Genomic DNA, 12,931 nt, shown 5'->3' with positions numbered 1-12,931 from the left:
GCTTTCTGCCTGACAAATATCTTCAGGAGTCACCATCCTAAGCCTCTGCCCAGGAGGCTACCTGTGCTCATGTGGAATGGGCTTTCAAGCCCTTTTGCACCAATTTCCCATGAATAATGTAGGGTACCTCAATGGCCACCTTAATCCAGCATGCTATAGAAGCTTTTAGAGAATGTGAGACCTTTATATGGCCCCTGAAACAAGACAAATAGACAATCTGACAAGTGAAAGGAGTTCGTAACCTCCAAGTAACACAAAAGCACTTTGCAGACATCTAGCTTATGTAGTTTCCAAGAACAGCCTGGCTGGGATCTTGCCAAAAACACTGGAAAGTCAAACACTTGGATTACATGAAACAGGAAAACTACCTTCAGAAGGACATAAGATACTGTCCAAAGAGAACTGGCCTCTTCTAAGAAGGATAAGTAAGGCTCTTTACATGATATTGCTAGCAAAATGTTTTCAAGGTAAGATCTTTCAGAGTAGCCTCCCTATGAGCTCATAAGGAGGACTTGTACTGGAACTGAGAATCAGATTAAGATCCCATTGGGAAGAACAGGACAAACAGGTAGACAGTGCTGTTCTACACCCCCTTAAAAACCACACTATGTCAGCATGTGCTGCCATGGAATCAAGGATCTTACCTCTAAAGCAGGAAAGTGCTGCCACTTGTACTCTAAGAGAGTTTAGGGCAAGGCCTTGATCAAAACCCCCTTGCAGAAATTCCAAAGTGTCAGGAAAGAGATTGAGGGGGGGGGGGGATTCCTTTCAGCACACAAGTGTTCAAAGCCTCTCCAGACTTGAATAAATGCCAGAGAACTTAAAGATCTCTGGGCCTTAAAAAGCACAGCAATAACGCAAAAGGAGTTGCCTCTACACCTTAATTGCTTCCTTTCGAGGGCCAGGCCATGAGCCAAAAGGGTTAAGGATCTTCCATTTCTATTGGACCCTGTCTTAGCAATCTTTGCCCCCGCAGAAAAGATAGTGGGATCCACAGATGAATGAGATCTGTATACCAGGGTCGATACATCCAGTCGGGGGCAACCAAGATGATGAAATGGCTACCTTTTGAATGACTCTGCCAATTAAGCGCTGGGGGGGTGGGGTGGAATGCACAGGGAGTCTCACTGTGGTCAAAGCTGAACCAGGGAATCCAGACTGGATAAAATGATCCCTCTTCTGTGACTGAAAAACTGAGGAAACTTGGAGTTGTGCCACATCGCCATGAGTTGAAGCAAGGCTGATCCTGTCGATGCACAAGAACAGCGTGTTTCAACCGGTGTGCCGCGGCTGTTCCCCAAGTGTGCTGTGGGGAGTCTGGGAATCCCCTCCAGATATCCAGGCAAATCGCGCGATACCTATGATCTCTTCATTCCACCGCCGCAATCTTTAAACTTTGTGGTTACTGGCAGGAAATAGAACAGGCCTTCCTCTGGCCAGTCTCAGGGTCCTTCCTACTGACGAGACTTCCGTTTACCGGGCGGAAGGAACAAGACAGAGGGAAAGCCTCGGGATGGCCGGAGGAAGGCATGTGTTGGCAAGGGAGCAGAGAGGCCCAAGGAGTGGGTAGAGGAAGGTAGGAGACAGGCTGCAGATATGTGGGAGGGAAGGGAAAGGAGGAAGGGAGACAGGCTGCACATGTGGGAAGGAAGGGAAAAGGGGAGACTGGCTGCACGTGTGAGAGGGAAGAGAAAAGAGGAGACCGGCTGCATATGTGGGAGGGAAGGAAAAAGAGGAAACAGGCTGCACATGTGTGGGAGGGAAAGGAAGATGAGAAACAGGCTGCACATATGTGGAAGAGAAAAGGGGAGACATGTGGAAGAGAAAAGGGAAGATCGGCTGCACATGTGTGGGAGGAAAAGGAAAAGAGGAGACAGGCTGCACATGTGTGGGATGGAAGGGATAAGGGGACATAGGTTGCACATATGTAGAAGGGAAGAGAAAGGGGGAGACATGTTGTACATGAAGGGAAGAGAGAGGGAAAACAAGATAGATTTGAGAAGGAGGCAGAGAAATTGAAAAAAGCTGAATGTGAAAGATCAGAACCAAACAATAGGGTAGAAGGTTAGAAAAGAAATTGCAAATGGAAAGGAGGCCCTGGAAACAGAGTTAAGAGCACAGACAGGAAAGCAGAGCCAAAGATTAGGAACAAGATGACTGGAACAATAAAATCACCAGACTACAAAGGTAGGAAAAATATTTTATTTTCAGCTTAGCGATTGAATTACAGTGTATTGATCTGTCGGCTTTATTTGCACTGTGAGGATGGAATGGATCTTAGTGTGGACAGGTGGGTATGGGTTAGATTCCAGTGGTGTGCCTTGAGAATTTTGTGCTTCTTAAGTGTTCCGTGAGGTGAAAAGGTTGAAACTCACTGCACTAAAAGATGGAAGGCCACTGGAGAAGGCTCCCACTCTTTCAGATCCAATGTCCTTCAATTGAAGAAGTGTACCTGCACATTCTCCAGCCCAGCAATGTGAGCCACTGAAATGGCGGACAGATGTAGATCACCCAAGGAACAAATCAGGGCCGCTTTCTGTGCAATAGCCGCATTCTTGAGTTCTGTACTCTTTGTTAATAGGGAGAAGCTGAATCACTACTTAAACAATATGCTTAAGGAGGCAAATGACTTGCTTCATGATCTCCCTCGAGTGAGCCTCTGAGTTGGTCCTTATCAACCAGTCGTCCAAGTATGGATGCACTTGAATTCCTTGCTTTCAGAGGTAAGCCCTCACCCCCACTATCATTTTAGAAAAGGGGCTGTTGTGAGCCAGAGGGAAGAGCTCCAAACAGGTAATGACTGCCTAGCACACAAAAGTATAAAACATTTGTGCAGCTTCCAGATGGCACTATGAAGATAGGCTTCTGCAAAATCCAAGATGGTGAGGAACTTGCTGGCCAGACTGAAGCAATGACCGACCTGAGAGTTTCCATCCAGAAGTGAGGAACTCAAAGAGAAGCACTGACTCCTTAAGGTCTAGAATGAGCCTGAAGGAACCCCCTTTTGGGATACCATAAAGTAAATTGAAGAACAGCCTTGCCCTGTTTCAAACAGCCCAAAATTAAGGCAGCTTGGACGAAAGTGATTTGAGGTACAGTCTAGAGGTGGTGGAGAGGAAAACGGTAACTGAATTCAAACATGCGTGGGATAAACATAAAGAAACCCTGTTCCGAGAGAATGGATCCTCAGAAGCTTAGCCGAGATTGGGTGGCAGAGCCGGTGGTGGGAGTGGAGGGCTGGTTGGGAGGCGGGGATAGTGCTGGGCAGACTTATACAGTCTGTGCCCTGAAAATGACACATACAAATCAAGGTAAGGTATACACAAAAAGTAGCACATATGAGTTTATCTTGTTGGGCAGACTGGATGGACCGTGCAGGTCTTTTTCTGCCGTCATCTACTATGTTACCTTGGGGCTGGCTCTACTGGCCCCAGCTTCAATAGGTGCTAAAGGGTGGATTGACAGCTGATCATCAGAGCATCGACCATCTGAAGGACTCCATAAAGAAATCAGAAAGAGAACTGGATAGATCTAGAGCATAACTTTGCTCTACTATCTCTACAACCTAATGGTCGGAGGTGATCTGGACCCGGCTCAGTGAAAAACTGAGAGTCTGCCTCTTACTCAAACCAGCAAGGTACCAGCCAACAACCTTCACTGAAATGTCTTATATGGGCCAGGAGTTGAGGAATAGTGGGAGGAGCTTGTATCCCTAGGCCCTCTCACTCCTTGAAAGGATTCTCCTCCCTATGTCCTGATCCCTGAAGAATAACTGGAGGAACACCTGCCAAAGTGAAAACTGCCCCTAACTTTAGATCTGAAGCAGTCGTAAAAGGAGCAAGATATCTGGTGGGGATGATCCTTTGGGCGGCACTGGTCTAGCCTCGCCCAATGTTAACAGTTACTCTAACTCCTCACCAAACTGCAACCATGGGCGGGAAAATGTGGGATATAAATACCTAAATAAATAAAACCTTCCTTGAAAGGTTAACTTACTGAGATATGCCTTATAGGCTGCATCAGCTGATCAATGGTACAACCACAATCACCTGCATGACACCACTATGGAGACCACAGATCTTGAGGAAATACACACCAGGTCACAAAGCACATCAGCCAAAAAGGCAGCGCCTGACTCAACTCTTGCCACATCAGGGAAAACTGGCCATTGCTGAACCCATTGGAGCAAGGTGCAGGCCACATAACTCCCACACACCACTGCTTATATGCCTGTGGTGGAGGCAGCAAAGGCCACCTTAAGGAGCTGCTCCACCTTTTTGTCATGGACATCCTTGAGGACAGTGCCCCCTTCTATGGGAATTGTGGTCCTGGTCTTCACTGTTACCAAGACATCCACTCTCAGCTGGGCAAACAATCTGTCCACCTCCTGCCAACAAAGTGGATACAACTTCCCCAGTAATTTAGTGCTATGAAGAGCGCCATCCGGTGCCTCTAATTTGGCTAAGATCATTTGGTCTAGGGCCTTATAGAGAGGAAAGGCTTTTGGAGAACCTCAGTTATACCAAAATAACTTCTAAGGGTTCTGAACTAGCAGATGCTGGAATGCATAATTCATTATTCAAGGAGTCAATAATCTGACCATGCTCCCTTCTGAGCAACCAAACTACCAGGGATTCATCCTCCCCCACTGCTGGAGGGAGGTCCCCCAGAATCGTGGCCCCTCTTCCAACAGGAGTTCTCACCATCTTCATATGCAAGACCCCTGGGGACTCCATAAGGGAACGGGGTGTGGGGGGGCCACCAGATCACAAAAGATGTCTGAATCATCTTTAATCTGCCCATGGTATTTACATGGCTACACCAGGTGCACAGAGGAGTTGTACTGCATTTGAGGCAAAGGCTCTGAGGTAGACTGAGCCCCAGTCATCATCCCAGATAGCTGCTCCTCAGAAAGAGTCTGTCTGTGAGAGACTGTAACCAGTCAGCCCCTGGGGCCTCTAGGGGACCAAGATCAAGTTCAGGTCCAATATGTTGCGCTTGTGAGCTCCTATGCCCAGCGGAGCACAGATGAGACAAACTGGGACCTGAGCTCCGCAAAGCGGCCGAACAATTCTGAGACTTCACCTGGAGTGACCCTTCCTCCAGGGGTTGAGCCCCCAGGCCCGAGGGTCGACAGGACTTTGAGACCCCAGCCGAGAGAAGAGGCACACCAAGAGCACGATCGGAAGTCAGGCAGAGGTCCAGGCAGGCAGCAGACAAAGAGATGGTTAGGATACAGGCAATGGTCAAGGCCGGCAGCAAACAAAGAGATGGTCAGGATTCAGGCAATGGTCAAATTCACCAGACACAGGAAAACAGGAAACACCACGAACTCCACCGAAGTTGAAGCCGAAGCAAAATGCTGACTCTGTTCTGCTCTTAAGTAGGCCTCTCATCAGAGGATCCCTGCCACAGCTGCCAGGCGAGGACTCTCATTGGGCACGCCCCATAAGGATAAGCTTCCCAAGATGGCTGCCTCTCAGGAACAGATACAGATGAACTTCTCAAGATGGCTGCCTCTCAGGAACAGATATAGATGAACCTCCGAAGATGTCTGCCCCTCAGATGAACCTCTCAAGATGGCCGCCACCAGGAGTAGCAAGGTAGGAGTGTAACACCCTATGCCAGTGAGGGCCTGTAACCAGTCAGCCCCTATGGCCTCTAGGGGCCCAGGGTCAAGTTCAGGTCAAGTCATCCCCCTTCCTTATGCCAGAAGGTGCAGGGTTCCCAGTCTAAGAATAAAAATTGTGGAACAATGACAAAATGGCTGCTATTCTTGCTGAATTTGGAACTCCCGGCTGTAGCATGACAGAGAGAGGATCGGAGGAACCAAGATCCCTTCCCCTCCAGATAGCTCTCCCTAAGCTGTAAGGGTTTGAATTGAAGGATTTTGATCACAAATTTCAAAAGTCAAATTTATTTGATATACCACATATAAACAGAAAATATCTATGCGGTTTACAATAAAATTATTAAAAGGGGTACAAATATGATGTTTAAGAAAAGTTCACATAAAAGAAACAAAATTTACAATAAAAGTCCAATATTACAATAACATATATATCTAACCAATCTCAACAATAGACATAAGTGTATTATATTAGATTCATTTTCGAAAGGGCAACTATAATAAAATGATGAAAATGGTTAAAATGAAGCTAAAAGGATCGGCTGCTAAGGCTAGGACACTAAAAAAGGCGTGGACGTTATTCAAAAATATCATCTTGGAAGCCCAGACCAGATGCATTCCACATGTTTGCAAAGGTGGAAAGAACAGAAAATGACAGCCAGCATGGTTAAAAGGTGAAGTAAAAGAGGCTATTACAGCAAAAAGATTGTCCTTCAAAGAATGAAAAAAGGACCCAAATGAAGAACAAAGACCTTCTCCAATTTGAACCCAGGCCCCTGAATTACTCGCTGTTGTCCATGGGTCTGACTGCTGGCACCCAGCAGCTCTTGCCTGTATTTTGCTGTTTTTAAATAAAACTTTACTCTCCTGAAAAATAGGGTAATAAAGCCAGAGCATACACTGCCTCCATTATATGCAAATCCATTTCATGCGTATTCATTGTGGATATCCTGAAAACCTGACTGGCAAAGAGGGTACTCCAGGACCACTTGGGAAACACTAGACTATGGGACCTGCTGCACCAGTCCAGACCTACCATCTGCTGGAAGTAGAGAAATCCAGGGAGGGAAGAAAAAAGAGGAGACAGGCTGCACATATGTGGGAGGGAAGGGAAAAGAGGAGACAGGCTGCACGTGTGGGAGGGAAGGGACAGGCAGCATTAGCCATTACACCGGTGATGTCACTAGAGAAAGTTCAGCGCTATAGAAATGATAAGTAGTAGTAGTAGTATCTCTACCTCCATCTGCTGGTAGGAAGAAGACACAACCTGCTTGTCTGAACTGTTATCATGGATTAAAAGGAATCACAATTTTTCATTAGTACCTCTCTCTCTTTATTGCACTATTCCCACAGACGTGTTCCAATACAGTTATTCTAGAAGACGCAGGCCTAGTGGTAGACATGCTGGGGCCTTGGGCAGAAATCTGGGAAAGTGCTCCAAGTCTACCAGTAGGCTGTATCTCCTTCAGCTTTGGGCAGGCTTAGGACCCCCTGGTAGAGTGCCTCAGGGAAATTGCTGTGATTGCACCCTCCTTAATCTGGCCCTTGAAAATTTCCTTTGGACCTGTAGATTGTACTGAACATCATTAGTTGCCTTATAGCAGGCTGCATGTATGGGAGTTCTCGATCAGGCTTGCACATTAAACTCAATACTTAGCATCATGGCCTTGATTAGCAGCTGGCAGCCATCAGGGATCCAGCTTGGTTCTCCTACATGGGAATACATAGGTTTCCAGTTTATGGTTGTCATCTACCAGATCCAAATTAAAGAAAATCCCTTACACTTCCTGCTGCATATAGTCCATCTTTATTCAATGCCATAGTATTCAGGCTTCCACTCTGCAACTCGGTCATTGTTGAGTCTTCTCAGAAAGCAAAAACCAGATAAGTGAACAAAATAAAAAAAAGAAAACAATGAAATACGAATAATGTATGGAAACACATAACTATATTTCTGTATAAGGCTATGGGGCTCATTTTCAAAAGGGAAAAAGGTCCAAAAAGTGGCATAAAGCCGCATTTGGACATTTTTCTCACAAAAACGCCCAAACTGGTATTTTCAAACCCATATTTTAGACATTTTTTCTATGAAGTCCATCAAAAGTGCATTCAAATCACAAGGGGGTGTATCGGGGGCATTTTGAAGATGGGATAAGGGCATGCCTACCACTTGGACGTTTTACAGCCATAATGGAAAAAAACAAAAACATCCAGGACTAAAACCATGACATTTTGGTCTAGACATGTTTTTAGAATGAATAATGCACAAGAAGGTGCCCTAAATGACGAGATGACCACTGGCGGGAACCAGGATGACCCCCAATACCCACCCCCAGTGGTCACTGACACCCTCACAACCCCCCCCCCCCCCCAAAAGAAACGTGAATAAAAATATGATCTACCAGCTTCTATGACAGCCTCAGATGTTAAAGTCAGGTCTACTAGAGAAGGATGCAGGTCCCTGAAGTAGTGTAGTGGTCAGTGCAGTGCACAGTGGGGGACCCAGGTCCCTATCTTCCCTCTACCTGTCACACTTGTAGTAGAAACTGTGACCCATCCCAAAGTCACCAAAACTTTACTGTACCCACATACAGGTACCCCCTTCATCCATAAGGGCTATTGTAGTGGTTTACAGTGGGGGACAGTGTGTTTTGGGTGGGTTTTGGATGGCTCAGGGGACAAGGAGCAAAGGTGAGATGTGTACCTGGGAGCATTTTCATGAAGTGCACAGAAGTGCCCTCTAGGGTGCCCCATTGCTCTCCTGGGATGTCTGGGGGACCAGTCTCCTAAAAATACTGGCTCCTCCTACATCCCCCCAATGGCATGAATCTGTACGTTTTGCATTTACTTATTTATTTATTTATTTATTTATTTTCAAAAATGGACCAAAAAAGAAAAGTCCAAAGCACAAAACCTTGTTCGATACAATATTTAAAAAAAAAAAAAAGATAGACATTTTTCTTGATCAAAAATGACCTTCTTTCCAAAATCGGACTTAGACGTTATATCGAAAATGCCCTTCCCTGTGTAGAGTAATAAAGTACCGACAACTATATGTATTCTTTTGCAATATTTTTTTACATTGTGAATTTTCTTAACTTTCTGTAAGCCACATTGTGCCTGCATGAGTGGGAAAATGTGGGATACAAATGAACCATAAATAAATAATAAATTCCACAATGGTATGTTCAGCTCTGATGTTATAAAATAAAGCATCTAAAAAAAAAAAAAAAAAAGAAAAGAGCTCAATGCCTTTCCTACCACCACTTCAACTTTCCAGAGAAAGGCAAGCAAAAAAAAATAAGAAACAAGTTATGTGAGCTTGAAATGATCTAGCGAAATAACTTAAAATCAGGACTGGATTCTAAAGAGGAGATCCCTTCAACGGGAGTAATTTTATAACTGCATGCATGTGTAAATAGTATATACATCATTTTCTCTGTGTAGACTTTACTGGATTTTCATATTTCCACTTTGAAAATTACCAAAGAAAATTATGCACTTACAGTTAAGCTCTGCTCTTTAGTGTGCAATATTTTTAATGATTAATTGATTTACAGATACTTGGATTTTCAAATGTGTACAGTAAGTGAAAACACCTCCTCAATCTACCCCTGGGAAGATCTCCACTCACTCTGGGCAAACCTGAGGTGCATACTGGCTTTGCAAGCATAAACATACCCACCTACTGGAAAGAATTTTATAAAAGTCCCAGTCCCTGTGTAAATCACTGCTTTACTCATAAAAATATTTTTTTGAAAATTATCTTCCCTCTCCCTCATTCCATAAACTTGTGTGCACATTTTAATGCTGAGCATGCAAGCTATAAAATAGTGTCAGTTATGCACCTAACTTAATTGTTAAGTTAGCTGCTAATTGGAGTGGAGCAAAATGGCTGCCATGCTAAATACTGAAACTGGACTCTACCTCACGTTTTGATTTTCCTTCTTAATGATGAGTAAACACAAAGGCCAACCCCGGGTTTGCACGGGAGAATTGGCACATTTACCCACAATCTGACCCATTGATGCTTTTCTCTAGCGCAGTTCAAGATTGAATTCTTCCTCTTGTGGGCAGCAGTTAGGAGTTTCGACCGGGAATGGAGCGATGGCTACTCCCTTTGCTCTGGATGTGAGCTTGAGCCCTGAGCAGCGAAAGCCTGGAAGAGTTGAATCGTTGCCCCACCAACAAAATGGCCCAATCACGTAATGCTCACTTACCCATTTCTAGCTGCCATCAGTTGTTTAGAATACTGAGCCACTGGTTCAGCTTAAATGCGCTGCTCAAACGTACCATTTTTTTTTTATTAATATAGCTGTGCTCCACTCCCAGTGTATGTTTGCAATTGCAACGTTAATGGTGAGTGCCTTTCTATATTTTTTGGATGTTTACAGTTGTACTATTGTTTGTTCTTTTAAAAAGAAGAATAATTTTACTGTTTGAGATACTTAAGCTGTACTGATCTTTCTCGATTACACCACGATCTGTTCAGTATGTCGGGTCTTTTCAGATGTAGAACATTAGCTTGTATTATTTATGTAACGAACTATGCTTTTTTAATAACATTAGTTTCCACCTGTGTGAGACTCCTCCTTTTTCTATTTTTACACTGGAATTTTTAAGAAAGTTGGAGCATTTGCAGGCAAGGATGTAAAGTTACATCGCATGTTTCTCAGAACGAGAATACATATTTATATGTATATTGTTTTACAAATATTCTTGTAGTTGTGGGTATTGTTCTATTTTGTATTAAGACTGTTTGCCTTTTTAAGATTTTGGGAAAGACTATTGTTTAGTGACAGTGTTTGCACAACTTGGCAATGACCTTCTAACTATTTTTCTGATGGCCTATTATTTATTAGTATTTTTTACTAGTAAAAAAGGCCCGTCTCTGTGAGCAATGAAACGGGCGCTAGCAAGGTATTCGTACGGCAGCGTCAGGAGGGCGCAGGACGGCAGCGTCGGGAGGGTGCAGGTGGGTAGTTTTTTTGTGGAGGGCGGCAGCTTCGGGGTCCTGGCGGATCAGGTGTTCGGACGGCACTCCTCCCCTTGCATAACGGTGTTTGTCGCGGTGCATCGGGGGGGGGGGTGGAGGCCCTGCGTAGGTCGCTGTTTCTGGCTGTGCGTCGGGGGGGAGCGTCGGAGGGCGGTGGAACTGCCGATTGGCTGTGTCATAGCCCCGCCCTCCACGTCATCACGTTGTGATGCGAGGGCGGAGCAGACACTCATGGGATCTTGCAACTACAAATTTACATTTAGAATGTTGGGGCTGTGAATTATGTGTGGATGGGGCGTGGCTGAGGGCGGGTCTATGAGTGAGAGTGAGTGGTGATGACAGCCTAGAAGACTACAGGGCTTCAGTGTTTCCCTGCCACACAGTGAGGTTCAGAACGTTGGAGGTGAGAGTTATTTATATAGATTACTTTTTAAATTTAACATATATATTTTTCTTTTAGCATGTTGGCATGTTTCTGGCAATCTCTTTGATTAGTTTTATGAAGAACAAGTCACTATTTTACATTCTCATATGTTTCGCATTGATACCAGATATTGTGGCTTGGCTGATACAATTTAAGTAATTTTCAAAACCTTTTTTGAGAGATACCAATTTTTGTCAAGGGTTATTTTGTGGGAGGGGCCCATTTTGTCTAGGGCCATTTTGTTAGGGTCCGATTTGTCAAGGGCTATTTTGTTACCAGGCTATGACGGGGTGCTAGCACTTATGCACGCCATTACAGAATAGAGCGTAGTGCACTTACGTGCGTGATACTTTTCTGTCCACTTAATACGCACAACGTGCATAACTACATGCACTCAGTTATGGAATTGCCTTTTAACTGCTTACTATACTTTACTAAACAGGTGCCAAAGTTTCAAATAAGGCAAGAGAATGGTTCAATAAGTTGACTAGGATTGGTAATAAACCATAAACAATTTCTTACCGTCAAGACTATGAATTGATCTTGGACTTTTATGTGCAATAACCTCATACGTATCCGTGTTAACTACCAGCAGATGTCCTTCTTCACAGCCCACATATATGACTGATGTTGGACTCCAACAGTGGAAAACAGGATGGACCAAAAGCTTCTTTTCATCCTGAGGCTTCAAGACAAATTCAATGAACATGCTGAACAGGGGATACATAGGATTTGATATACCGTCTTTCTGTGGCTACAATCAAACAGGTTTGCATATTACATGCAGGTACTTAGGGCAATGGAAGGTTAAGTGACTTACCCAGAGTCACAAGGAGCTGCAGTTGGAACTGAACTCAGTTCCCCTGGTTCTCAGGCCACTTCACTAACCAGTCACAGGGACTCTCAGGCGTACAAGAGCCCCATTTTCTAACAAATATAGATTCAAGCAAACTAAAGTCTTGTACAATATCTGTTAAACTAGCTAAGGTCTCTAACAATTTTTTACAAGAAACAAATTTTGGGCTCACAATCCAGATTTATAAATATGAATCACTATATTTTGCATAAGTTGTGTTGGCCTTTCCATTCTTGGCAAGTACAGGGCAAGCTTATCTACTATATTAACAAACATTATAGTACAACCACTGGAAACTGCACTTCCCTCTTTACTGCTAATCAGAAAACGGCAATTTATTCTAGCATATGCTCCTACATTTCACACATTTTCCTGTGATGGAACAATTTCAGTTTCTGGTGCTCTGTAGAATGTCAGGATTTATTATTCCCTTACAGTGTAGCTGTTTTAGAAAATTATTTCAGAAATGTTTTACTTCAAAATTCCACTAAAAATTCCATTAAAAATTGTGGGGTCGAAGATGGCCGCTACATCCAGAACTCTGGTGGCCCCTCCTGCAAAATCTCTGATACTGACTGCCCAGCGATTGCAATAAACATAGTAATACAAGCCTCACAATCAGAAAGTGCTCTTGCTTCCCGCTTGGCTCCCTTACCTTCACGAACAGTGCAGCCCATAGGAACTAGTGGTTCTCAGCCACCTCCCAGGGGGACAGAGTGTTGTCTTTCACCTCAGCGGAAGGTGGAGAGACCAGCAAAGTGGACCGCGGAGGCGAAGTAGGTCAACCCGAGTGGTGTGGAGACACTGCCAGCAAGAATGGTAGCAGTCTGTGGCCGCCAGCAGTCTGGTGAGCAGCAGTAAAGAGAAAACATCATAGCAGTGCAGTCTCAAAGGGGACAGAGAAAGCGAATGCTACATACCTGTAGAAGGTATTCTCCGAGGACAGCAGGCTGATTGTTCTCACTGATGGGTGACGTCCACGGCAGCCCCTCCAATCGGAACACTTTACTAGCAAAGGCCTTTGCT

The 12,931-nt window shown here is 44.4% G+C and overlaps 1 protein-coding gene across 1 annotated transcript in view; it reads right to left on the bottom strand.

Annotated features, from left to right (window-relative positions):
• The window catches only part of CFAP43 (cilia and flagella associated protein 43), a 254,521-nt gene that overhangs the window by 191,118 nt on the left and 50,472 nt on the right, over nt 1–12,931 (bottom strand). The window contains exons 6-7 of the mRNA XM_030202783.1: nt 11,572–11,734; nt 7,412–7,491 (exon numbers count right to left, since the gene is read on the bottom strand). Of these exons, the coding sequence (XP_030058643.1) occupies nt 7,412–7,491; nt 11,572–11,734 (243 nt within the window). The remainder of the gene's footprint in view (nt 1–7,411; nt 7,492–11,571; nt 11,735–12,931) is intronic.

The sequence above is a fragment of the Microcaecilia unicolor genome, chromosome 5 (assembly GCF_901765095.1).
Source record: "Microcaecilia unicolor chromosome 5, aMicUni1.1, whole genome shotgun sequence".
Taxonomy (NCBI): domain Eukaryota; kingdom Metazoa; phylum Chordata; class Amphibia; order Gymnophiona; family Siphonopidae; genus Microcaecilia; species Microcaecilia unicolor.
The sequence above is the reverse complement of the archived record's forward strand: the minus strand, read 5'-3'. Positions and strand labels throughout refer to the sequence as shown.